General features: G+C 37.1%; 2 protein-coding genes and 1 pseudogene across 5 annotated transcripts; 2 read left to right on the top strand and 1 right to left on the bottom strand.

Annotated features, from left to right (window-relative positions):
* The first annotated feature begins 862 nt into the window (after positions 1-862).
* LOC135599182 (zinc finger CCCH domain-containing protein 37-like) lies at positions 863-15,294 on the top strand. Of its 4 annotated transcripts, none has more exons than XM_065094023.1 (12): positions 863-1,250; positions 7,542-7,789; positions 9,633-9,692; positions 9,786-9,884; positions 9,996-10,055; positions 10,135-10,329; positions 11,532-11,569; positions 11,663-11,709; positions 11,836-11,966; positions 12,067-12,120; positions 12,631-12,774; positions 14,990-15,294. In XM_065094023.1, the coding sequence occupies exons 1-12, from the start codon at positions 962-964 to the stop codon at positions 15,149-15,151; spliced, it is 1,527 nt and encodes a 508-aa protein (XP_064950095.1). In that variant the 5' UTR covers positions 863-961; the 3' UTR covers positions 15,152-15,294. The 4 variants fall into 4 exon arrangements, with proteins under 4 accessions (XP_064950095.1, XP_064950094.1, XP_064950097.1 ...); XM_065094022.1 differs by having other exon boundaries at positions 9,990-10,055; XM_065094025.1 differs by lacking the exon at positions 10,135-10,329.
* Positions 15,295-16,119: 825 nt separating this feature from the next.
* LOC135598269 (UBP1-associated protein 2C-like) lies at positions 16,120-17,996 on the top strand (annotated as a pseudogene).
* A 2,407-nt stretch (positions 17,997-20,403) lies between these two features.
* On the bottom strand, positions 20,404-26,750 carry LOC135599181 (cell division cycle 20.2, cofactor of APC complex-like). Its single transcript, XM_065094021.1, has 3 exons — positions 24,958-26,750; positions 21,734-21,820; positions 20,404-20,692 (listed from the first exon to the last, which is right to left on the bottom strand). The coding sequence occupies exon 1, from the start codon at positions 26,415-26,417 to the stop codon at positions 25,134-25,136; it is 1,284 nt and encodes a 427-aa protein (XP_064950093.1). The 5' UTR covers positions 26,418-26,750; the 3' UTR covers positions 20,404-20,692; positions 21,734-21,820; positions 24,958-25,133.
* Positions 26,751-27,652: the final 902 nt, after the last annotated feature.

The following is a 27,652-nucleotide window of genomic DNA, read 5'->3' as shown; positions in this document are numbered from 1 at the left end:
GTCATTATTGGAGATTCATTTGCACTCCTGCAGACTGTAGAATGCATCAAGTTTCAACTGAGCTCTTATTCAGCTTGTTAAATGTGTAATTCTGCAAACTGTAGATGGCAGGAAGTTCTGCAAACCAGGGTCTGACGTACCGAACCGTACCGTCCGGTACGGGCGGTACGTATCGGTCTGTTATCGATCCGAGTGCACTATAGCACTATAGCAATGCACTGTAGCACTATAGCAGTGCTACAGTACTCGGCACACCTGGATGTACCGCTCAATACACATGGGTGTACCGCTCGGTATACCGTACCGGTACCGAGCCCAGGTCGAAATATCGGTACGGTACGGTATTGCGAACCTTGCTGCAAACCAAATTGAAGTTAGTGGGTTTAAACGAACCACTCGAGAATTCAAATAGAAATCACACTCAAGAATCAAAATCGAACCTGACCAATGGTTCAACGGTTCTAAGTCGGGATCGGATTCTAGCGGTTTAATTACGGTTCCTGAAAATTGAAATCGAACCGAAATTGAAATCTTTGGTTTCAAACCGATTAAAATTAAGAAAAAAAATTAAAAAATAAATAAAATCCTTTAATGACTTAGATTTGAATTTTAGTAGAGTAATATATATATATATATATATATATATATATTTATATATAAACTCTTTTTTTTTTTTTGGTATAAACCTACACTTCAAACCTTTGCTTTTGCCTCCCTATTTATAACAATAAGGATCCATCATAAATAGTTGGGGTGGTTTTTTTAATTATTGGATCCGGGTTTACCAGGCCTGGCTAACGGGTCGGGTTCAGAAGTTGCCAGTATTTAAAACCTAACACATCTATCTCTGCGGACCCTCACCCTCCTCCCACACCCCACCTTCGCTCCCTTTCTCTCCTCCTGGAATGGGAAGTCGGAAACCCTAGTCGAAAACTCGCGTACCTTCGGCCCTTCGTCCGCTATGTCTAGCAACATCTACAACTACCGCACCATCTACGGAGGAGGCGGACGTGACGCCTCCTCCCTCTACTCCTACCGTGACTCCCCGCGCCTGCCCAGCGTCGACCCCTTCGCCGACTCCGACACGGAATCCTTGTACGCCGACCGTGTGCCCTCGGCCTACACGAAGCAGGTGATCGGGGCCTCGAGTAGGTACACGGCGGCCGCGGTGGCCATGTCGACGCCCTCGCTGTACGGGAGCTCGGCCTTCGATCCTTCGTTGCTCGGTGGACCCAAGCGTTCCGTGGAAGGTTAGGGATTCCTTGATTTCACGTTTGATGAGGTTTCCAATGTCGCTGTATCCTGATACCAGCATAGCTTCCGTTAGAATAACTAATACGAAAACCAGCATTGATTTGATTTGCTTACTTAGAAAGTATTTTTTACATCGTTTCATGATTGTACCTGCAACACAGACTGTCACTTTAACCTGCTCTCCAAATAGATCAGGCTCATCGCAGGATGCTTGATGTCTATGGGTTCTGCTTTTTCATTCCCGAGATATGGCTATGGTGGATTCCAAGAGGTCGTGCTTGCATGAACATGAACCTAAATTGGTGAATGCTTTGGGCTGATAGCGTGTTGCTGTTTATGAGCTCAGAAAGCGAAGCTATTAGAAAAGCTAATATAAAACTTAAAGCTCTGACCGTTGCATGTGTGTCCAAGGGGTTATAAAAAAAATTAAAATGGGTCAAAACAGAGTTTGTGGTGCATTAGACGAGTGACAAGTGGAAGTGATTGATCGTGACAGTTAGAATTATACAACGGTGTGAAAGGGTAGCACATTTTGGAAATTTAGGCAGAAATGAAATTTAGAGGCTGACTGCCTGGTAATATCCTGTTTTTCCAATTATTGTGGAGAAAATATAAGTAGATGTGAAACCAAAAAAATTTCACTTAAGTATAAACCTTGATCTTATTAAAAAAAAGAAGAAGATATTAACTTCATAGTCTCGACGAAGTGTGGTCAGGAATATCATATCTAGATGATATTTTCATATCAAAGGAGCCAATACATCCAGATGATTTCAGTACTATGGACATGTGAGATAGTAACAGGTTTCAGATGGCTTGATAATCATATCTTCTGAACTGTGAATTTGGCTTGTTATGTCAAGATTCAAAGATACATGAAATTTTGGATAAACAATAAGCTCTAGATGTTTGGAGAAATATTTTTTTTCCATGGAACAGGAAGAATAGGCAGTTCTTGGAGCATCTTTGGGAGCATGATAACGATTAGCCAATTAAGTTGTATAAAAATCCTGTTGTACAAAATCTTTGATTAGCCAAGTAAGTTGTATGGTGATCCTGCTGTACATTATCCATCTATTCCATTCTATGGCTTTTGATAGTCAGAAAGATTCAAGTAAAATTAAGTTTGCTAGTTTTAATTGTGAGTAGTTAGAAAAGGGACCAATGAGACAGTAATAATGTCCATCAACTAGGCCTTTGATGTTTAAGATGAACTACTTCTTAGGTACTTTTGAGGAACAAATTGCAACTTTTGTGTTGTTACTTCTCTAGAAGTTACATGCTACAAATATCTGAAATTTATTATACATGTATAATTTTCACATGTAAAAGCTGTGCAAGGACCACCATCCAAGTAACTAGAGGGTTTGCTATCTCAGAGTATTTTCCCTTACGTCAAGGATTTGATATCCAAGGAAAGCTCCTGGTTCACATGTCTCACCTTTGTCTCCTATATTATATATATATATATATATATGTATGTATGTATGTAGAGCAGGAAAAATAAAAAAAAAACTATGCAAGGCATCTGCACATTTTGCAGCTGTGTGTGTGTGTGTGTGTGTGGAGCAGGAAAAATAAAAAAAACTATGCAAGGCATCTGCACATTTTGCAGCTTGGATCTTTTTATGGTATCTTGTTTGCTGTGCATCAGTTGACATACTTCAGTTTTAAGCAGCAAAATTTATGACCAATGATGATGCTCTGTTAATGGTGACCTTTCGGCTTTAGTTTTAATGTTTTATTAGTCAAACTAAATATTTAAAAATATCTGCCATTCCACATGTACTCAAATATGAATGGTGCATTTTCAATTCCAAGTGAAATTTGTCAGTTTCCTTGTTGTTGAGACTATCTCAAGGTTTAAAACACTGCTTCTTCACTAAATTAGCTTAAACTCTGACAAATGCTCTAGATCTTTGTAACTGCCTGTTGCTTTGGTTATTTTCATTCTGAGCTCCTCCTTTTCCAAAGCCCTTTTTGAGGAACACAAACCATTCCTACAGTTTGCTGATTTTTTAAATTCTATTATGATCATCTAAGGAGTGCCTTTGGTTCAGTCTATTTTTGTATAGGTGGCACCTTATAAAAAAAGGTTGGATGTATGATAATTGCACCTTATAAAAAGTGAAGAGTAGAAGTCTATTTTTTTTGGTTAATTTTTTTTGGCACCTTATATTGTCTAATTTGACTTCTATGAGATCCTAGAAGATTTATGATATGATGTGTATCACACACTGCATGATAATTTAACAGGAAAATACTAAAGTTTGGTTTTTCAACTGACCCAGCTGCTGTCGATATTCCAACTTAGCTTATGGAAGGTTTGCTTTTGGCAGTAATATACATTAATGGCTGCTACTTTTTGATATATCTAAGCTTCTTGTTGCATATCTTTGGTGAGTAAGGGTATGCTCAGATCAAATCTGTAAAAAGCTCATGCTATCTCGAAGAAGAATAGTGACAATAAATATGCTGATGGTTACATCATGAATCTATAGATAATAAGCAATTGGACAGACTGTTAAGAGGCATTTATGCAGGCTTTAAAAAGATAGATACAAAAGGAATTAATTGGGAGAAAATAAATATGATAAAAAAATTAGTGGTAGACCATCTAGTCAAGGAAACACCTACTTGGTTAGTTCAATAATTTGCATTACATTGTCCTTTCTCTTGGTCATTCACATCTCCTTTAAATGATGATAGCTGGACTATCCTTAATAATGTTTTTTTTATATCTTGTTCTCTCTTATCTATTGTGTTTTTTTTTTTTTTTGCTTTGATAATAACTTCAAGCAATCTCTATTTTTTTAATTTCATTGTTTCATTTTTCTAATGATTTTGTTTCTCTCTAGATTTTCTATATATATTTTTAATATGCTAATTCTTTTGCCAAGTAGTCCCCAATGCTTAATGCAAGATTGAAGTCATTAAATTCTAGAACTTAAAGAGGACTAAGTGCTACGAACCTTGATATATGATAATAGCCTGAATGCCTCGCCTCGTAATAGGAGGGTCGAGTGAGGCGTTTGAAGGGGGCGCTACTTGGGCGTGCGCTTGGGCCTCGGTGTTGGGCAACTCGGGCGCCCACTCAATCAAATCGAGTTCAGGTTCAACCAATTTCACATAGTTGGCTCAATATCGAACCAACTAATTACAACACTTACCTCCTCGGCATGCTTGACCTAGTGTAAGGAATCATAAACCCTATCGCGAGTCGCTTAGACCCTATGTCGTCGGATTGTGAGAGTTCTTCACCTTGTGTTGCCAGACTGCAAGCTACCTCCTCTCTACGTTGCTGGACAACAAGCCTCCTCCGCCCTACGTCGTCGAATCGTGAGCTTCCTTCACCCTACGTCGATAGATCGAAAGTTTCCTCTGCTTTTCACCATTCGGTTGCAAGCCTCCTTTGCCTAACACCGTTAGATCGCAAGCCTCTTCCTCCCTATGTCATCGGACCGTGAGCCTCCTTTGCCCTACGCTGTTAGACCATGAGCCTCCTTCGCCCTATGTCGTAGGATCGCGAACCTCCTCCCCATACATCGTCGTCTGTAGCTTCCTTTCTTTGTTGTGTGAGCTTACGACATTGACCAGCTTTGTTTGACTATTAGTTGTGATTAACACAATGATTTAAAAAACGCTAGGCTCTAAACGATGCCAAGGTTCCAAAACGCCCAAGGCGCTCGCACGAGCAAAGCGAGGTGCTAAAATATAAAAAGTATATAATATAATTAATAAATATAATTATTTAAATAAAAATATGATATAAAATTAAGAAAATCTTAAGTATAAAGTCACAATATCACATTAACAAAAGTCTCAAAATTTAAAACAATAAATAAATTTAGTAGTATTAAAATTAAAATAATATATTATTAATATAATAAATAAAAAAATACTGTTAATAGTATACTGTTAGTGTTAACAGTATACTGAGTCGAGTGTGAGAAGAGAAGAGACCGAGGCTGCTGACTGAGAGCCAGCGATTTCAATAGGCGCTCGCTTAGGCGCTCGGGCGAGGCGAGGCCCGAGCGCTTTGCTTCAACGAGGCGCCGCTTAGGCGCTCGCCCGAGCCCAGGCGTCGGGCGCTTCGGGTGAGTGCCCGGGTTAAACCAGGCGATCGAACTAGTGTTTTACGTTTCGTTTAGTCTCCGGTGCTTCAGTTGGTTCGATTGAACCAACTAAAGCACCGATATCAGCCTCCTAACATCCCTCTCGCGACTTCCCCAACCCTAATCCTGCTCGCGATTCTGCCGCTGACATTTCCTCTCTACTACCGCTGCCTCTCTTTGCTATCGTTGCCTGTCTTCGTTGTCGCTGCTCTCTACTGCAACTGCCACTGCTTGTCGCTGCCGTCGTTGCTCACTGTCGCTGCTCGTCGTCGCTGTTGCTGTTGTCACTATCGCCGCTCCCGCTCCTGCTCCTACTACCGTTGCTGCTTCTCTCAGTCAGCAGCCTCAGTCTTACTCTTACACCGCTGCTGCTGCTCGCTGCTACCGCTATCGTTGTCGTTGCCACTATTGCTGCTGTCGCTGCTTGCCACTATCGTTGCTCCCGCTCCCATTGCTGCTACTGTTACTCTTACTCCCTCTACTCACATCGACTCGATAGTATACTATGAACGGTATATTAACAGTATATTGTTAACTGTATATTAGTAACAATATTTTTTTATTTATTAGATTAATGATATATTATTTTGATTTTAATACTGCTAATTTTTATTTATTTGAAATTATTGTTATTGTTTTGAAATTTGAGTTTTTTTGTTAATGTGATATTATGATTGTATAAGATTTTTTTAAAAATTTAATATCATATTGTTATTTAAATAATTATATTAATTAATTAATTTATATATTTTTATATTTTAATGTCTTGTTTCGTTCGAGCGAGCGCCTTAGGCGTTTTTGCACCTTGGCGCCTTTTGGTGCCTAATGCTTTTTAAATCATTGCTGAGAGCAATGATGAGCAGTAATAGTGGCAACGACGAGTAGCGACATTGACAACGACAGTGGTAGCGGAGAGTGATGATAGCGGAGAGTAGCGACAAAGGTAGCGGTAGCGGCAGTTGAGAGAGGCAGAGCGGAGAGCAGCGACAATGGAGAGTAGTGATAGCGATAGCGATAGTGGTAGCAGAAAGAAAATGTCGGTGGCGGGAGTCGGGTTAGGGTCGGGGAAGTCGTGAGGGGCAGCGGAGAGAGGTTGATATCGGTGCTTTAGTTGGTTTGATTGAACCAACTAATGTAAATGCAACCAAACTAGAGCTAACATGCTGGTTCTGTTGCCTGATTTAACCCGGGCGCTCTCTCGAAATGCTTGGCGTTTGGGCTCGGGCAAGCGCCTAGGCGGCCCCTCTTTAAACAAGATGCTTTTGGAGCAGTTTAATTCTAGCATAGGTCTTCATAAACATGTTTAGCATATTTCTATTTAGCTGCATATTATTTTAATTATAATATTTGGGAGCACCTCATTTCGCTCGGGCAAGTGCTCGATGCCTTGGGCATTTTGGGACTTTGGCGTCTTTTGATGCCTAGTGCTTTTAAAATCACTGTTATGGACAATGACCTATTCAAATTGTGGAACAGTGCCATGTCATCATGACATATGTGAAGTGCTGTGGTTATTGGTCAACTAATAGATAGTTATTTGAAGTTTGTCCTAAACAAATAACAAATATTCTCTTCCACTTTTATTCTTTTGCACCAAGAAGTTAAAGAGAGATTAATGAGGTTGTAGTATCATTCTTAATTTTGCCTTATAGAATGTATTTGTGTTAGATATGGTATTTGTTCAAGTCCATCATTGCATTTTGAGTTGAAAAAAGAAGACAGGCCTCCCCTGGGAATTATAGTGAGAAATTGGAATCTATTTGGTGAATTATGTCATAGAATTCCCACTTTCCAGCTTGGTGCATTTGACTTGTATTTCTTACATCTATGATCTATCTACTATGGTTGTTTGATATTTAACTGATACTTAAGTGTTAAAAGTTACTGATTATGTAGATGCATTTATATAAATTTAATATTTTGGTTTAAATGTAAGATTTTTATGTTACGATAAACTTTCTCCTATCATATAGTATACAATAAGTTCAGTGAATTTGTGTATGTTGGCCTATATATTTTTGCATGCACATTACCTTTGTAAAGCTTCTATATTTAATTGTTTGTATTATTTAGTTGTATGTAATATGAGTTTTTCCCATGTTTAATACTCTACAATAAGCATATATTTACAAAGTATGCCATATATAACGATGTTATCTTATCTACGTATAGCACTCTACCATCAGACAGTTCTTGGAAGTCATAACAGTATTGGGCAAACTGAGGCCTTATTTTCTACAAATTCTTTGATCAAACGCCCTAGACTTGAAACCGGAAGCAATCTTCCAATCTATCCTCAGCGACCAGGAGAAAAGGATTGTGCTTACTATATGATGACAAGAACCTGTAAATATGGTGATACCTGCAAGTTCGATCATCCTCTTTGGGTTCCTGAGGGTGGAATACCGGATTGGAAAGAGGTGACTTTTGGTTAATCTTATTCGTACTTTTGCAGGCAATAACTACATATACGATCTTTTTGTATGTAGATATGTCCTACATCCTATTTAATCTATGTTCTTCTGTGGATATGTGTATAACAATTTGGTTACTTATACTATATTGTCCTTATGTGGATATGTGTAGTCGTGTTGAACAGTTTGGTTACTTATACTATATTGTCATTTATCTACTTATTTGATATTTTAAATATTTTAATACAAGATAAGTATAATTCTCTATTTTAATAAACTAGAACTCATGTAATTTGTACAAAAATTCTGCCTTCTGTACCAGGAAAGTATTAACTTCTTTGGATATTTATTGGTGCTATAAGGTGAGTATTTTCATACCCATTAATAAAGTCCTTTTGATAGGACAAATAGTTGACTCAGCTTCTTCAGAATGTATCTTTCCTCGGAAGTCTTGGTTCTCACCAAGAGATTTGTTTGATCTGGAAATTAGTTAATATATATTTATCACGAATTTCATCTAAATTTTGTTTCATTGATGATGAAAAGTAACGAGGAATGCATATTTTAAGGTGTTATGCCCTTTGTAAAACCAGCAGAACACAAAAACTAGATATATATGATTTTTATCTGTACTTGTGCTGATGTCAGATCATTTTTCTTTTAAAAACTCATTTTAAGGTGAAGCTTTCCTCTTTGTTAGCCATTATTCTCACTGTGTGCATCAAAATTCAAATAGTAGCCGTGAGATTAAGTCAAAGTTTGATGCTTGTTACTGGGGTTATTTCTGTGCTTCTTGTGAAGTTCACCACTTGATCCATGATACATGATTACTAACAAGTAAATCTAGATGATTTTTACCTTGTAGTGCTTATCTAAAGAGAAGTATACTTAATTTTTGTTGTTTGTTTATGTGTGAAGGTAATTTTTTACGACAAAACATGTTCATCAAATTGTGATTAAGAGTATGGTTAATGGGTATATCTTTTTGTGAACATTTATCTTGGTCATGTGCATATACAATTTGAACACTTTTTTTAACATTTATTTTTTCTCACAAAATGGTTGTTTTTGGGAACTTATCATATCTGCACTGAGTTAGTCTTTCTTTGAACCACTGAGATCCATAGCTATTATATATTCACATTGTTTGCTTGAGGTTCACATCCTGTATTTTCTTCCCCTAAGAGTTGGACCTGTATCAGTGGATTAATTTCTTGCCATTGTTACATCATGACATGCCAAGAATTTAAAAAGCATGATGCGATATGCTGTTTTTGCTATACATCAGTTGGGGTTGCCTACAATAATTTACTATGAAATATATATTAAATGTTAATAGTTTTTGAAGTAGTTGATGGCAATATATATCTGGTCTCTGTTTCTTTGAAATGATGTTGTTTCTATGGAAGTTTCAACCAATGGAACTGAGATATTGAATTGTGGATCAGAATGTTGTTTAATTTTGTATCATAGATGCACTGCTTTTGAAATAGACCATTATTAGTTACTAGTTTGCGTTAATTAAGTTGTTTTAACATCAAATGGATCTCTGTAATTGATCAAACAAAATTTCTACTCTTCTTCCCATCTTAACCAATACTGATGCCATATGATCTACCTCAAATTTTCTAATGGTTTTGGTTTTTCACAGTAAGCCAGTTCATCAATGTTGTTAGGTGCTTGGAAAATTAATTACTTTATAACTTTTTAATTATTTAATCATGAGCTTACAATTCCTGTAAAATGAATAGAAATTTCTTTGTGGGTATACCGTGGCATCTATTGACTGTGCAAGTGATATTACATTATTTATGAAATTCTTTTTTTATCTGATTATGCTTTTCTGCAGATTCCACTTATCCCCACTAGTGAATCTCTTCCAGAGAGACCAGGAGAACCTGATTGTCCTGTTAGTAGTTCCTGATGTATTCATGATATTTGTTTGCTTTGCTTGTTACTGGAAGCCCTTTTGTCATGTATTTTCTTTTTCTTTAATTTGCAGTACTACATGAAGACACAGAAATGTAAGTTTGGAATTCGTTGTAAGTTCAACCATCCAAAGGAAAATGGAAATGCTTCTGCAGGTGAACTAGGTGCAGAGGTAAGTGATGCCATCCACTTTATTTACTTATATATTTGATCTGTGTTTATGTGTTGTATGAGCGGGCTTGTCACCCTCCTTTCCGTCAATGATTTCTGTGCGAAGCTGCAGGTTTCTGAAACTGCTGATATCTCAATCTTACCTGAGAGGCCATCTGAGCCAGTTTGCACTGTAATTTTTTCTTTGCACATTGCATTATTTCCTTTGATTATTTATTGTCATATTTAATCTAAATTAATTTATGCCACAGTTCTACATGAAAACTGGAAAATGCAGTTTTGGCACAAGCTGCAAGTTTCATCATCCAAAGGATCTTCAAATACTATCAAACATACAAGATAGTGTGAGGCATGGACAGCTAGAACCACAAGGGCAGAATAGCAAGACATATGTTCCCTTCACCCCTGCATTAATGCATAATTCAAAAGGATTGCCCATTCGTCCGGTAAAATTGAAGTATCATATTTATTTAGTAATTTATGGTTATATTTAATAGTAACAGTTAGTGATTACAATAGGCGCTCGGGCGAGGCGAGGCCCGAGCGCCTCGCTTCATTTCCAGGCGACGCGCTTCAAAGAGGCGTCGCTTGGGCGCTCGCCCGAGCCTAGGCGCGGGGCGCTTCGGGCGAGCACCTGGGTTAAACCAGGTGACCGAACCAGATTTTTAGGTCTGGTTGGTCTCCGGTGCTTTAGTTGGTTCAATCGAACCAACTAAATCACCGATATTAGGCTCCCTCTCGTAATTTTCCCGACTTCCCCAACCCTAACACACGCGATTTTGTTGCCGAGATTTCTTCTTCGCTGTCGTTGCTCTTTGCTGCCACTGCTACTATCGATGCTCGCTGTTACTGTCGCTACTCACTGGTGCCACAATCGTTGCTCGCCGATTGCTTGTTGCTACCACAATCGTTGCTCGCCGTTGCTGTCATCGTTTGCCGCTGCTGTCGCCACTCCCACTGTCGCTCGTCGCTCCCACTCTCGTCATCGCTCGTCACTCTCGTTGTCGTCGTCGCTCGCCGCTCCCACTCGCTCTAGCTACGGTTGTCTGCTACCGCTGCCGTTGCCTCAGCCTCGGTCTTCTCACACTCTTCTCACTATACTGTTAACTATATATTAACAGTATACTAATAATAGTATTTTTATTTATTAGATTAATAATATATTATTTTGATTTTAATACTATTAAATTTTATTTATTTAGTAGTATTTTTATTTAAAAAATAAAAATACTATTATGATTTATTTATTTATTATGATTTTGTACCTGATTTTTTTAATTTAATAGTATTTTTTTATTTAAATAATTATATTTATTAATTATATTATATATTTTTATATTTTAGTGCCTCGCTTCGCTCGGGCGAGCGCCTAGCGCCTCAAGCGTTTTTGGACCTTGGCGTCTTTTGACGCCTGGTGCTTTTTAAATCACTGGTAACAGTATAACTTGAAAAAGCAGAACTTTGAGTTTCTCCATGGCATCTATTATTATATAGCTTTTTAGATCTTTGTCCTGTGCACTGGGACTGCCCATTTTTATGATAAGTAGCCATTTATTTCGAGTGCTTTTCTACTAGCAAGTGGAATTGGATTCTTAATCTATGCATTAATTTTAAATCCCTGTGCATTTAATTTTGCCTCATATTGTAGGGTGAACCAGATTGCCCATTTTACCTCAAAACTGGAAGGTACAGGACTTCTGTAGAACTATAATTATTCGTCTCACTTTCTGGTTTTCTTTTGAAGCCTGATTATGCCTTTATGATTTATTTGCCACTCAGCTGCAAATATGGTTCTACTTGTCGCTACACTCATCCTGAAAGAATCAGTATGCTATTTTCACACTTATCATATACATTTTGCATTGTAATTGACAATTATACTGATTTATTGAAGCCAAAAAAATACTATAGCAACTTCTCTCTCTCTCTCTCTTTTCTCTTTTCTTAAACAGTTAATCCATCATTGGTGGCTGGTCTGGGACAAAGTTTTCTGCCTTCTGCAGCAGCCAATCTTTCATTTGGTGGCCTAAATCCTGCTGCTAATTTTCTTCAGAATATTGATCTGCGGTCAGCCCAAGCATCGGTAAGATGAAAAATCCCAGTGTTTGATGATGCATCCATTGGTGTCTTACGAGGAACCTTATTTGTGTTAGATATGTTGATTCCTAATTTTTCTAATGCAGATCAGTGTCATCCCAACAATCTATCCTCAAAGGCCTGGGGAATTGGAATGTGATGTATGTTATTGTTTATATCCTTTGGGATCACATAATTACCCATTAATATGACATTCAAATTAGTTACTGCTTTGGCAATAATGCTGGATGTAGCTACTATTTCCATAGGTAGCATATTGTCAGTCCTCAACTTTTTTGTCCCTAAGCTCTATGGTACTTTTTTTATTTGGATAATTTTTTCAGTGAAATAATGGCATTTCAATTGATTTGATTCTTTTTCCTAGATAATATGTTTGTTTGTCGTGTCTATATCATATTTAGCTTCAGACCCTAGGATTTATTGTAATTTAATCATACGTATATCCTATGTTTATGATGGCATAAGTAATCAATAATCAGATGTTGCTTAAGATTATCTAATTATGTCTTTCCTGGTTAGACATTATATTTTATAGTGAGGATCTCTAAGTGTTGCCATTTCCTATCCAATTCTCTCTTGCATGGTTATTTAATCATCTTTATGATTGTAGTCTTCTCATAGGATCTTTTCATGTGCTTTTGAGGATGCAGTTCTATATGAAGACTGGACAGTGCAAATTTGGAGAAAGATGCAAGTTTCACCACCCTATTGACCGGTCAGCACCAACTTCAGTATTGAAGCAGACTCCTCAGCAAACAGTAAAGCTTACTCTTGCTGGGTTGCCACGAAGAGAGGTATTATGTTGGAACCACTGATTTATGTTTGCTTTATTAAGTTGATTGGTTCATATCTGTTGCAGCAAAATTTAGTTTCCTCAGTGATTAGTCAAATACTTGTTCATTTAGAAAAAATTGTTACACATTTAATATGGAATTTCCATTGGTTTTTGCCGTTATCTAATATGCCATTCGGCTTTTGATTTATTAAGGTTATGGTTGATTTTTGGGTGAAGACTTGGTTGGCTTAATCCATGCAAAGTTACTTGGTCAATGCACTTGCTTACTTTTTGCTAGGTTTAGCCATTTTTGCAAGAACAATGTGTTGTAGATTAATTCTTTCCTACCTGATGTTGGGGATTGACATGGTCTTGGTACATAGGACATTCGACACATGGTCAGGCACATGGTATTCCAATATACTGGTTGGCATAGGTTCAGCTTGTCTGGACTAGTTGGAGCAAACAAAACTCAAGTATTTTTTTTAATGATTTCTACCTTATTAAAGCCAAAAATTATAAAATATAGGTGAAATCGACTATAAAACAATAAATGATTAATCAAGTTATGTTTCAGATATAGAATACAAACTGTATTAAAGAAAACATGTATACGATAGTTGTAAACATGAGTTTTTTGGTCTAAAATTTGATATCATTTTTTTATATTACAACTATTACTACTACCAAATTAATCATCTTGAGTCAACGAGAGGTGGTTCAGAATCCTTGATGTGACTTCATTGTACATAAGTATGTAGGTCTGATGGACCTGTGCACAGAATTGTGCTCATGACATCAGATACTGGTAGATAATGTGCACTGATGTAATAATATAGTGACAATCGAGTTATCATCATCATTAACATCTTATGTGGAAGGAGGTATCTTAAGCAAGGATGAATGTGGTAAATACAACTCTGCAAGATGCGGTATACCAGAGCTGCAACTGTCATCACTATACTGGAACTGTCATATGATGCATCCAACATCAAGAAAAACTATTGTGCATGAGATCTATGCTAGTAAGAAGGTTGTGAATACGAGGAATTCCTATCGGACTTGACATCATTATGAAATTTGTTTGTCTCTTCTCCACATGGTCATCAACTGATTTTCCTTTTTCTTTATCCTTTCGTGTGGATTCACTTGTGTTATGATTCACATCTTGGATGACATGACTGAAATATTATTTCGTATAGATCTAGACTTGATTTTTGTGGATCTAGGTTCCAAATTCCTCAAAGAAAACAAGGCACCATGAACTCTTCCTTCAATTCATGAAATTACTTCACAGGTCTAGCCTAGATTCACAAAGTTCAAGGCTTGATCCTAGTAGATCTAGTCCCATGTTGGATGAGGAAAACACCCTATGCCCCAAACTAAATTCATGAAATTACTTCTTACAGTCAATCCTAAACTAATTGTGTAGGCCCTGGTCCGTATGCCGGTTTAGCTCAATAAGTAGTGGGCAGTACATATTGGTCCACCTGATTTAATTCCTTGATTTTAACCTTCTCTTGTTAGGTTAGATCTTTGGTTAAATAATCTTGCTTAAGTTTACTTAGTTAAGTCAGTTTAGCCCCACATCATTTTTTGACCCAGCTTTGTGCTGAGCTAAGTGCAACTGAAAGTGTATGAATGAGAGCAGCGATATTCTCAACACTGGAATTTCTATGTCGGTTGTCAGTTAATGTTGTATTTGAATACAAGAAAATATGTGATTACACTTAAGATTCCAACAAAATAGTTGCAATCTTACCTTGCTTGCAAACATGTGTCAGTAAACTTCATGTTATTTTATTTATTGGATTTGGTTACACTTGCATGTCTTTTCCCACAAGATATACATCACATACTCCTAGTACCAAAATTTCATGCTAATGTTCTTACATAGATTGTTATTGCACTTCCATCTGTCTTGTTCTTACTCCTGGTACCATCATTTGGCTATACCTAGCATCACTTCAGATTTTTGCTCGTCATTATTGGACAAGTGTCCAATTCAATGCTCTTTATGAACAGAAGCATTAGCCTCAAATATGTAAATCTTTGGTTTTTGTGGAGAATATTTTAGCAATTTTAATTTATCCATTATGCTATGAGTTCTTAAGCATGGCAAATAATTGAAAGTTTGATTGTATTGGAAGGGTACTCAAATCTGCTGTAGTCAAGTATCAGTTGCACTACCACGCTTTGAGGTAAAATTGCTGATGAGGCCAATGTCATTGCAGGGTGCAGTTATATGTTCCTTTTACATGAAGACAGGCACATGCAAGTTTGGCGCCGCATGCAAGTTTGATCACCCTCCTCCAGGGGAGGCTATAGCCATGGCAACCATTCAAGGAACTGCCGAGGGAGAGGAAACGAAAGATGCACCAGAGGTTCAGCAATAGAAGCCCATGGCACGGCGCCCTGCCTGGCAATCTGTCATTTAGGGACTGCATTTTGAATTCTGTAGACGTTGCTGCTCCCAGCTATCTGATGAACTCTGAACAACTGTACTGGTTATTTTGGTAATGCTAATGTGGTTGTGCGACGTAGTTTCAGCTATCTATTAAAAAAGGATGAAGACTGCCTTTCCGGCTAATGGAAAGGTCCGGTCTGTGGCGTGTGTTGCATGACCAGTCTTAACAAATCTGACATGGTTGTGTTTGAGATAGTAATTCTTCATGCGTTCAGTTTCACCGTAAGTGTTCAAATGCTCGTCAATAAATGTCTCTATTTTCTTCCATGTACGTCATCTCATGTAACCGGAGAAGCATTTCACGGAGGGTTTGCCAATTACAATCTTTGCAATTTGAAACCAAAGCTCGATTTAACACTTCAGCATATGTTGGTAAAATCAATACTGCAACAGACTTTCTAATTGATGATCAAAGTTTTCTCTCAAAATGACGAGTTCTTTGACTGAGTCATACTTTCATTAAAAGCAATATATGGAGAGAACTGAGCTAACTCAGTAAAATGATGAACATATAAAACTAATAATTATATTATTATTATAAAAAAATTTAATATTTAAATTATAGATAATTATATTTTTTTATGTCATTCAAAATTTTTTTTTATTTGAGCTATAAGCGCATAACTAAATTCGCTTTCTATAAAGATTAATATAGATAAGATTCATAATCCTTTTTACCGATAGAACGGAAACTAAAAATAAGATCTAACATAAATAAGCGAAGAGAAAGCTCTTCACTTTTTTTCCAATAAGGGAAGAATAAAGGAGATGAGATGCATTTATTGAATCCGATATAAGTTTTTAGCTCCTCTCTATTTATAAACAGGTCGAACATAAATAATTAATATAATTTCTCGTATTAAGAGCATCTCTTATTACTAAATAACCGTAATCCAATTCAACTTTCCTTCTATTGCTCGAGATCTTACGTTTAGGAGCGGTTGCCGCAGGATCATCGAGTCCCGGTCTCTCGACCGGCTCCGCCACATCGTCGCCAATGCTGTCTTCCGCGGCGAGCCCGGCGTCGTCGCCAACGTCCGAGCCATCGCCGACCGTGACCACAGCCAGCGAAAGTTCTTTTCTGTCCGTGGCCTTGGGACGGAGACCACCACCGATTCCGTCCGCTCCCTCTTTTCTGCCTATGGCGAGTTCGAGGACGCTGCCGTCATCGTCGACAGGGCTACTGGGAAGAGCAAGGGCTATGGGTTCATCACCTTCCGCCACGTCGATGGTGCCCTTCTTGCTCTGAAGGAGCCCTCCAAGAAGACTGACGGACGAATGGCCGTCACCCAGCTTGCCGCCGCTGGAAATGCCGGAACCGGCGCCACTCCGTCTGCCGATGTCTCCCTGCTTAAGATCTATGTCGTGAACGTTCCTGCCGACAGCCGTCGGATCGCCTTCTCGCCCATTTCTCCTCTTATGAAGGGATCGAGGAGGGGCCGCTAGGGTTTGATAAGCAGACGGGGAAGTTCCGGGGGTTCCCTCTCTTTGCCTACAATACTGCAGAGGGGGCAAGGAACTCACTCGTTGACCCTAACAAGAACGTCGATGGCCACCACTTCGTCTGCAGTGTTTCAATCGAGGGAAAGAAAGGGAAGCCAGGCGCCTCAGCACCGTGTGCTGTCGCTATGGGTAGTGTCTAGGGCCTGCCATTGGGCGGTGGTGCTGATATGGGTTCTAATGGGCTCAGACTCGGTGCACAGTCTTCGCTGCTGACTTCTCTCTCGAGCCAGAATGGTGGCCCAGGCAGTGGTCTCAGCTCACATGGTGGTTTCTCGGTGGTTTCTCTGGTAGTGCGCTGTCTGGTGCCATTGGACTGAGACACCATCTGTAACACCCCTGATTAGTTCCACATCGAAAGTGGACAAGATTAAGATTGACTTATAAGGGTCTGATGAGTGTACTACTATCAACTTCAGCTTAAGCATTTTGGTCAGTGGTTTAGACTAAACGAAAGTTGATAGGCCAGTTAGCCCATCAGGTCCGAGTCATTATATTTGGTATCAGAGCCAACCTAGCATTTGGGCATGATGGGGGGGCTTGAGTAGGAAAGGGCTACTCCGTAGACGGAGTCAAAGGACTCGTCACGGCGTGGAGCCACCACAGGGCTATGCCTCACATGCACTATGCTAGGGTTTGATCTGGGTTATGTTGGAGCTTGACGAGGACGTCAAGCCTTTGAGTGGGGGTGATTGTCTTAAGCATTTTGGTCAGTGGTTTAGACCAAACGAAGTTGATAGGCCAGTTAACCTATCAGACCCGAGTCATTATGTTAATCAGGTTCCTTCGTCGCTTGGTGGTGCTGCAGCTGGTGGAGGATGTGGTGGAGGCTTGGGATTGCGTGCCTCCGATGCCTTCAGGTGGACATAGGATTCCTGGTAGAGGTTTATATCCAAATGTGCCACCTTATTATTAAGGTAATATATTTACATAATAACATTCATTTCTCAGTCTTTTATATGGCTAGTTCTTAATGTTTACTTTGTCAGCTTTAATGGTCTTCATTTGGAGTCACTTCCTCCTATATTTATGATTAAGCCCTGTATTTTGGCTGGAGTCTTCTTTGTTAATTTATGATCTTTTCTAAATCCAAAGTGGCAAAATAAGAACGGAAACTGTAGTCAGATTTGTGACATTTTTAATATCTTGTGCCAAATTGTTACTTTGCTTGTAGGCTGCTTGGGTCTTTCAACTACGTAAGATTTCAGATTATGTTTAGTGACCTCTTAGAGTTGGTCAAGACACACTCAATCTAAGATGTGGTTAATCCTCAAATTGGCAAAGGGAAATAGATTAATTCTACCAAAGAATCTGGCTATAGAATGGTTGGAGGTTATATGATACCAGAAAGTAGACTTTGACTATTATCTTGTTGGAGGTTGGTTTTCTAGCCTAACAGAAAACCATAAGGAGCGTTCTAGATCGTATGTCTTGCCATTCGACGTTTGCCAAAGACTTAAAGTAGGAAGATAGTTTCTTCTAGGGACTTAAAGTAGGAGGATAGTGTCTGCCAGAGAATTAAAACAGGAAGATAGTCTCTGACAGTAACTTAAAGTCGGAAGATAGTGACATATGAATATATCGATTTCAAAAAAATTAAAAATTATATTTGGATGAACCTAATGATATTCTACTATTGATTTTAATGGAAGTACTTTAGATTGTGGTGATACAGTTTTCTCTACATAAATTATGAGGCATGCAGGTACTGTTAAGGCGTTATGTACTTTTTATGTGCGTCTTGGATAAGAATGAAATGAATGCAACATCAAATATGACATTTGAGCTTATGTTTCTTATTTGTTCTTTCGATATGCTCCGAAATATTTCACATGCCATTGATATGCTCCAAAATATTTTATACGCCATTAATATGCTCTGAAATATTTCATACGCCATTTATATGTTTTGAAATATTTCATATGTCATTGATATGCTCCGAAATATTTCATACGTCATTGATATGCTTCGAAATATTTCATACGCCATTGATATGCTCCAAATACTCTTTACTCCATTGTTATGAACAATGTATGTTTTAAATGAAATGACATTTGTGATTCTGTATCTTATCTAATGAAATGATATCTATAAATTCTTATATCACTGCCTTGTATTTTGATACCAAGTTTGTTTGAAATTATCATATCTTGTCATGGATATATTAGTCGCTTACTGAGCTTTGTATACTCACTTTGTTGCTATATAAATTTTTCAGGATAGCTTGTCGCTTGTTAAAATGTTAGAATTGGACTGAGACAGTTGAACACTATTCAGATTGTTTATCATTGTTTTTGTAACGGTTAATTGCTAATTTTTATTATAACATACATTTGTTTACTGATTTTTGTGTGTTAAGTGTTTGCATTCTCTTTTTTTTGCCAGATAATTAAGTCATTGATTTTGTTAATGCTTGTGTAACTGCAAAAGATATTTTCATTTGCTGATTGCTTATTTGGTTTGGATTAAGTCTTAGGTTATGTGTTCCTGAGCAATTCAAGTATCTAGCTAGATTCTTTATCAATGTGGCATATCGGAGGATGTAGGATTTCTTCTAACAAATTTGACTAGCATACCCTTTATCATGTATAGGGATGCCAAGTGTCTCAATGGCAGTCATTTTTGCTGGGGAAAATTTTGTATTAGACTATGTCGGTCCCTACTATCTTGGCTCGTCTTATTGTCCATGCATCATTTGATTGATAAAATAAAATTGGGTAATCTTTGGTTGCATTGTGGTACTGTCGAATGAAATATTTATGTTGGAAATTAATGGTTTATCTGTCTGGTATTATCTATCTTAATCTATTTTTATGGCCAATGTGCTTGATTTTTTGTTTGTGCTTTGTGTTCACTACCTGCATTCTTTATTTGTTATGTATTCCATGATTCTTGGTGCATATGGTTTTCTTCCTCGCTGTGCATTAACTTTTGTGTAGTTGTTGAGGAGATGCTTGCTTCTCGAATCTCCAATGAAGCTTGCTTATTTTTATAGAGTTCAAAACTATTGTGGAATACAAAATAATGCAATGAGTTGCACGTGGAGTCGAAAATAATGTTTTCCTTTTTTTCGATCAATTGGAAACCGACCTTCCTGAAATTGGCTTCATTGTCGGAGATTTTTTGGACAATATACCGCGGTTCGATCTCCTCTAATATGGTATCCATTAGGTTTTCAATATAGTTTGATTCTTGAATCTTATCGGAAGCATTACTAAAAACCACCTGTTTGTTGTAATAAACAAGAAAATTGATGATACTCATTCTTATTGGCCCTATCCAATTGTCATACATCACTGTCACCCCATATTCATCCTATTGTCTTTTGAAGAATTTGATCTAATCCTTCAGTTCTGCCACCTCCTTATCTAAATATACGTCGTGCATCTCCTTCGGCATTAGAGGTTGAATCCCTTTGAATAGAGGAGATCATGCTATGATAATATGAATCTTGGGCTGTGTTTGTTGGAATCCTGTGGAAGTTGAACTATTTTGCAATTGTCTTTCCAATATCCTATTTCTTTTCTTTTGTATATGCATCATCGATCCGTGTCTACTTCGCTATTTGTGGAGGATAGGTTTGCGGATCAATATCAATAATATCTGGTGCTAAACTCTTACCAAGCTCTCTTATAATGATGATGGTTCTCATCTTCTTTCGAGCATGATTTTAATCGTTATAATGTGCCTATTCCTTTGGTGTCATGTTCTTACCAAAATTGAATCAAATAATAAGGTGCAATTATACGTAATGAACCTTGCTTATTACAGAATGTTAAGGGACAGGTCAGAAGTTAGACAAGAAAGAGAATTAATTAGAGCACTAGACTTTTCAATGATAAAATTTGAGAAACCACCATAGATACTTTCTAGTAAAGGAGTAACCAAAATATTCAACAAAGAAAGGATACTTGAACCTGATTCTCAAATTGCAGTAAGTGAAATATCAATGCTCTAAGTCTCTTTGTCCCTGAATGAAAAAAAAAAAAAAAAAAAGCAACATGCCTTGATCATAACATGAATGAAAGGTAAGCCTCAACATATGACTGAAGCATCACAAATGGAAGTCTATAAGGAAATTGTTTGAGGTGAAATATCTTTGAGCATGAAGCAATTTGCGAACAACTTAATCTATAATCATAGTGACATTAGGCAAAATCTCATTGTATGAAGTTGAAAATATTGACAGTTATGACTAATAGTAGACATTTGCTGTAATATTGACAATAATGGAAAGACCCTTACCGTAAATTTGTGAAGGAAAAGGTGAAAAAGAGGAAAAAATATGATGGAACTTAAAAATCGTGTCCTTCTTAAAATCCATATGCAGGCTCAACAAAAAAAATAACAGATGACTTCTAAATTTTTTGCAAAATCAGTTCACTTAGTATATCACTAAAATGCATTGAAGTAATTCTTGGAATAACTGAACTCTTCAAAACAATTTGAAATATTTCATTAAGAAGTTCAGAAAGCACAGAAAAAGAGGGAGGGGGACCAATTCATTATGCGTGTTTAAACTGAGCTTCTAGTTCCAATGATACATTGTCCAAAGATGTAACATTCAATCTTGCGAGTTCTTCCTGTTTTCTTTCATTTTGTTAGTTCATTTATGACAAACAATGTCTAGCATATTAGCTTGGAGATTTTATATAAAATCATACACTTTTGAGGAAAAAAGTAAACTGGTTGTTCATTCATGTACATATTCTCTCAAATTTATATTGAAAGTGTGAGGCTTCAAGTCAAACACTAACAAGCACCTAGTAGAAGGATCTTTTATGGATGACTCCATGTCAGGTAGAAATATTCAGACCATTTGAAACATAGGGGGGAACAACAAAATCTGACCAGTATGAATAATTATTATTCTGGATAATAAGGGTGAACTAACCATATATGCGCATCAATAAAAAAAATGCATAATTTCATAACATAAAACTGATTTCTAGTTTTATAATTCAAACACCAACAATCATTAATCAAGAGAAAAAGAAGGTTGTATATGCACCTTCCCCTTGTTGCAAAGGGTGCACGCACTTTTGGCCATGAGCTTCACTGCAGCTTCTTATTTATCTCAATCAAGCTCTGGAACTTTCTGAGGATCATCAATCTCCACCGTATTAGCCTTGTCCATAAGGTCAATGATAATTTACAAGATATATATGACGGTGGCAAGGGGCATAGAGGTAGAGGTGCTGGAAGGGATGATAACTTTGGTGATGGAAACTTCAAATGCTTACCCAATATTCAATTTGTTTCTCCATTACAACCAACAAGATCATGAATAGATTATTATAAAAAATGATGACTTAAATAATTCAATCGGAATTATCATGTCAAATTCAAACTTGGTACCACGTGATATTACTGGAATCGCAATAAATAATCACAACCGCTGCTGCTACCTTAATCTCAGTAAACAAATAGGGAAGTTGAAAACAAGAAATACCAACTCAAAGGTCGGTGTTATACTTACACAAGACAAATTTCAGATATAGTGCTTGGATGCTGAAACTTGTGGTAAATGACCACAACAGTAGAATTGAAAAAATACTGAAATAGTAGCCATGTCATTAATTGGTGAACATTTATATGAAACATAGCAAGCTTGTCTATCAAGCTCATGAACATTGCTACCACTCTGCTACAACTATAGCTGATTCAGCAAGATAAATCCCATAGATTGAAATAATTACAAATTGGAATCTTTAATGAAGATCCTATTAATCGGAAGGACCCGAACTACTCCACTATCACTATAATGAAGCATTTGTGAATTGTTGGTCTAGTAAGCTAACTTCCAAAATTTAAAACCTGCATTATATCCCATTTGACACCATTTTTCAAGCTCTATCTTAGGATCAAAAGTGTATCTATGTTGCAGAAGACCTAATCTATTCATGGAAAGACATATAAATTTGATATTTTTGTTCATTTCACGGGGAAAACCATAATAAACAGAATTACAATGCCTCACCTTTATCAAGCTCATAGATTTATTTGTTTGGTATTGCTTTACTATTATGGTATATACTATGGTTTGCAGTTCTCTTAGGTTGAATAATTGCTTTCTACAGAAATTATAACACATCTTACTAAAAATAGAAAATTTTAGGCTTGGATTTCACTCTTGAACTTATCTTTATTTTTGAAAAATTTCAAATTTCAAATTATGGATTTCATGAACAGTTTTTTTAACAATATCTGAGTGGTTGATCAACAGTCTTTTGATTGTCAAACATAATTCTAGTTTTGTAACTCCACAATTTTTCAAATTTTTTCACCCTCTAAACAAAATCCTGAGATGCTTTAGTATCTTTGTATATGCAAATAAACATAAAACAAAAATACTATTTCAAGTGAAATGAAGTACTCCGTAGTGAAATAAGATCTATACCAAATAAAAGTTTTCACAGGTTCTAGAATGGTCCTAAAAGAACATAAAAAAAATCTGAAGGCTAAAACAGTTAAAAAAACCACCCTCAAATTTGATCAGATAAAAAAAAAACAGTTAGGTGTCCAAAGATTTCAGTTGGAACTCAGGAGTTCAGTGTGCTCGGTCAAAAATTGATTTTCAATCAGATCATACGAGATGAGCTTTAAATCAAGCCAGTGAAAGGAAAAAAAAAAAGCAGCAGATATTGACAGTAATTACAATAAAGACAATAAATGAACAGATATAAGTTAGCCTTAAGAAACTAAATATTTGGTTTAACAACTAAAATTCATGTCCTCCCACTCAGCTCAGTGATAGCAAATCCTTAACGATGGCAATCTTGAAATGTCCTTAACATTTATAAACTATGTGTTGCAACAGTACACATAAAACCATAGAGTAACAAATTGTGAAGTACAGCACAAAAAGTCATTCCATATACAACTAATTGATGTTCTGATTTAAGGACAACAAAGTTGCATCCACCTATAAATTACATGATCAGTACAGAACAAAGCTTAACAAGTGAAGATAAAATTGAACATGGGAGAAGTGAAGATAATTTATTCTTCATTATAAAATGAAACATTAAGAACCCTTAGTCACCCAAAAAATAAAGACATAAGAAGTTACATCTTAGATCAAAATTATGCATAGATCTCTTAGTTGTTGAATATGATTATAGTTGTGCAATATCATAAGTTTCCATATTTTCACCCTCTAAGCAAATCCAAAGATGCTTTAATATCCTTATATCTGTGAATAAAGATTTAGCAAAGACAACATAGCAAGATTTTAAATTCATCATGTGAAAGTACTTTGGCCTGGCAATAAAGCAACACAATTCAATCTTCAAAGTTTCTTAATGGTCCTAAAAGAATATAAAATTCAGAAGTTCAACTTATATCATAGGAAACCTATAGTTAGAAAAGAAAAAAGAAGCATAGGGCCATAAGCAATTACCTCTTATAATGCATAGATCTCACGATTGTCAAACACACTTCTAGATATACAATGTGATTTCTTCATGTGATAACAAAGCCATATTGAATGTTATAAGAAATCTCAACTCAAAAAAAAAATGAAAAAGGAAATCTGAAGTTTGTTATACGGTTCAATCTTCAAAGTTTGTTTTGGCAATATGATATCTTCGTGTGATACTTAAGGCCATATTGCAAGTGCTTTGTTCTGGCAATAGAGCTACATAGTTCAATCTTCAAAGTTTCTTAATAGTCCTAAAAGAATATAAAATTTTTAAGTTTAACTTGTATCATAGGAAACCTATAGTCGGAAAGAAAAATAGAAACATAAGACCATAGGCAATTACCTCTTATAATGCATAGATTTCTCGATTGTCAAACACTCTTCTAGGTGTGCAATGTGATGTCTTCATGTGATACTAAGGCCATATTGAATATCATAAGAAATCTCAACTCAAAAAAGAAAAAAAAATAAGCATCTATCAGTTTGATCTAATTATGCATGATTAGCATACACAACAAAATATATAGTCTACACAAAAATTCTAAAACAAAAATGAGACAAAGATAGTAACTTACAAAAAAGAAACACAAGAGAAGCAAATTGAAATCACTTTAAACCACATAATTAGATTATAACAATTGGGCAATAATCATAGACCACATGTTTCATCAATTGGGCAATAATCATATCGATAACTATGAAATGATAAACAATAAATAGGAAACAAAAATCAGCCTCGTAGCTGCAATGACAGTCATGTTGTAAATAAGCCTACTAAAATGCTGTAAAAGGCTGTAAGGCTTCTAACTTACCTTAGACAGTAGCGCTCGTATTTGAAGATCTCAAATCTATACGCTTGTATGAAAATGTGCTGCCTCTTTGACACCACGAAACTTCCCATCGCAATGCTACCAACAACAGATCTTCATGTCAAGCACTAGAGAAGTCTTCCATTTGGAATCTTAATCATTTCCACCAATCTGCCTTTTCATCTTATGACATTAAATTGGGCAAAGGGCAGTTCAGGTTTTATTATTTTGGGAGTCTCAAAGATATTCCAAAACCTGACTGTCTCATCTGCTGCTGCAGAAGCTACTACACCTCCCAGTGGGCTCCCAGCCAAGGAAAGAACCCGGGATGAATGATCGAAAACCTCAGCCACTCTCGTCATGGATGGGTAATTCCACAAGGTGAGTTGATTGTTCGGCGGACCATGGGAGGTCAGTAATTCAGATTTGTTTTTGTCCCGTAGCAATGCACAAACTTCAGAGCCAGCATCAATCGAGTTCAAGCAAGCACCATTAATAGTGTTCCAAAACTTAACGCAGTGATCATTGCAACCTCCACCAGAAGCCAACAAGTTGCTCCGAGTTGGGCACCGGTCAACGGCCTTCACAACGGAAGTGTGGCTGCTGATCCTGTGAAGCCATTGACGTTGACGTGGATGGTGACGTGAGACAGGCATGCAGGCATCCCATATGTGCACTAGTTTGTCCTGCCCTCCTCTCGCCAAATATCGCCCTGACAACACGGACCATTTAAGACTACAAACTCCACGCCGATGCCCATTGTAGAAACAGATGAACATGTCATCCTTTCTAAAGTCATAATCAACAATAGTGCCATCAAATCTTCCGACCGTCAAGATTGAATTACTTCTCCACGCAAGTGACAACACAGGGGCCTGGTTCTCATCTTCCATCCCATCCACGAAATGTCCTGTTGCTGGATCAATCAGGGCTAAATCTGAATTGCCAAATGCGACAGCAAGAACTGCACAGTCTGGCGACCATCGGACGCAAGTGATAGGTCCTCTGTCTTCTACGGGTTGTAGAACCTTAGTCGACTCGTTTGCAGCGTCCCAGAGATACACTGCGTCCTCAAGGCCAATCGCCAACACATTATTGCTTCCCCAGTCGAGGAGATTCAAAACATTATCATCCAACAAGCCGTGGATTACCAAAACCCTCTCTGGTTCTTTCGGGATTCGCCTCTGTTGCTTCTTCTGCGGCCGAATGGGCTCGTCAAACTGGGGCAGCTTGCTGACCGGCGCTTCAGGTGCAGTCTTGAAAGCGAGGATACGAGAACTGTTCTTCAAAATGCAGTCATCAAGAAGCTTTTGGTACGCCACGCTCGATGGGGATTCCCTCGAACCATCACGCTGCGGTCTCGAAGGCCCGGTTAGGGCAAAGCGTGCGTAGTCCATGTCCATCGCCGACCGGAACGGGATGAAGCGGTCGTACTCCACACGCCTAGAACGCGAAGAAGACATATTTTCCAATCGAAACCAGAACGAGACTGGCGTGGTGACGAAAAACGATCGAGAAAACCAGAAAGATCGATCTTCCCACAAGAAAGCCGACAACCAAGAATCGATTAAAAGAACCCCAAGACCAACAAAATTTCTGAACCCGAATCAAAATTTCGACGGATGAAGAACCAAGCGAAACGAAACAAGAGAAAAAAGAAAGGAATGAGATCACCGCAATAAAAATCGAAGGGAAGGACCCTCGCAGCTGTGCCCGTTCGTGTTCGTCGGAGAGCAGTTCCGACCTTCGCAGAACGACGAGATCGCCGAGAGCCGAGAGGAGGAGAGCGCGCGAGGGCAGAGAAGTTGTTGTGATTGCAACAGAGTGGGCCTTCGGGTTATATAGATGCCACTCGGCCCAAGCGTTACATTCTAAAATCGTTCCGTTATATTTACCCAATCTACGTAGCGGGTAGTTTGACATCACACCGTTATATACAGCTATATGTTAAAGAAACAAGACGTGACATTTTTTTTGTACGAAGCAATGTTTTTAAACTACTAAAATTATCATTAATATAATGAGATATGATATTCTTTTATTTGTCTCTAAAAAAGAATTTTTTTTATTTTAAGATTTTTTTAATTTCTAAATAATATCTATAAACTGATAATATTTTTATTAATACACTAGGTTTTGAGTCTCAAATTATAATATATCTTAATTTTAATGTTAAATTTAGTACAATCTTCGTTCACATAAATTATGCATCTAATTAATCCAACAAAGATCAAATAGTGAATAATTAGATAAAACTAGAAGTAAATGCTGGCCATTCTCAATTTAGACGATAAATAAGTAAATACTTGAATTATTAAGAAAACATGATAATTAATCGGTTTTAATCATATTAATTTATTATTGTAATTCTAACCGAAATTCATTGAGATTTTATCTTAAATTGTTGGAGCAAAATAATGATATACAAATTTTGATGAAGAAACAAATAAGATATTAAAATAATAAAAAATATAAAGATAAAGTTTAGAAAAAAAACTTAAAGGCATGTAATCAATGTCGAAAAACTCATCCTTACATATGGGATTGATTGAAATTCTAATCTCAATATTCAATCCATCTTATCCTTGCGAACACGAATCGATATTATCTTTCTTATGAGCATAATTATAGAGTTAGTTAACTAACCTCTCTTAACAAACCAAGTAGCAAAAGAAAATAATAATAATATTTTTAAAAA

This window comes from Musa acuminata, chromosome BXJ2-1 (genome assembly GCF_036884655.1).
Source record: "Musa acuminata AAA Group cultivar baxijiao chromosome BXJ2-1, Cavendish_Baxijiao_AAA, whole genome shotgun sequence".
In the NCBI taxonomy this organism is placed as follows: domain Eukaryota; kingdom Viridiplantae; phylum Streptophyta; class Magnoliopsida; order Zingiberales; family Musaceae; genus Musa; species Musa acuminata.
The sequence above is the reverse complement of the archived record's forward strand: the minus strand, read 5'-3'. Positions and strand labels throughout refer to the sequence as shown.

Excerpts from the sequence above, each read along its gene's own strand:
- LOC135599181 (XM_065094021.1), bottom strand. The coding sequence starts at position 26,417 with ATGTCTTCTTCGCGTTCTAGGCGTGTGGAGTACGACCGCTTCATCCCG.
- LOC135599182 (XM_065094022.1), top strand. The coding sequence starts at position 962 with ATGTCTAGCAACATCTACAACTACCGCACCATCTACGGAGGAGGCGGA. Across the intron at positions 1,251-7,541 it reads ACCCAAGCGTTCCGTGGAAG|CACTCTACCATCAGACAGTT; the intron begins GTTAGGGATTCC and ends ATCTACGTATAG. Across the intron at positions 11,710-11,835 it reads CACTCATCCTGAAAGAATCA|TTAATCCATCATTGGTGGCT; the intron begins GTATGCTATTTT and ends TTTCTTAAACAG.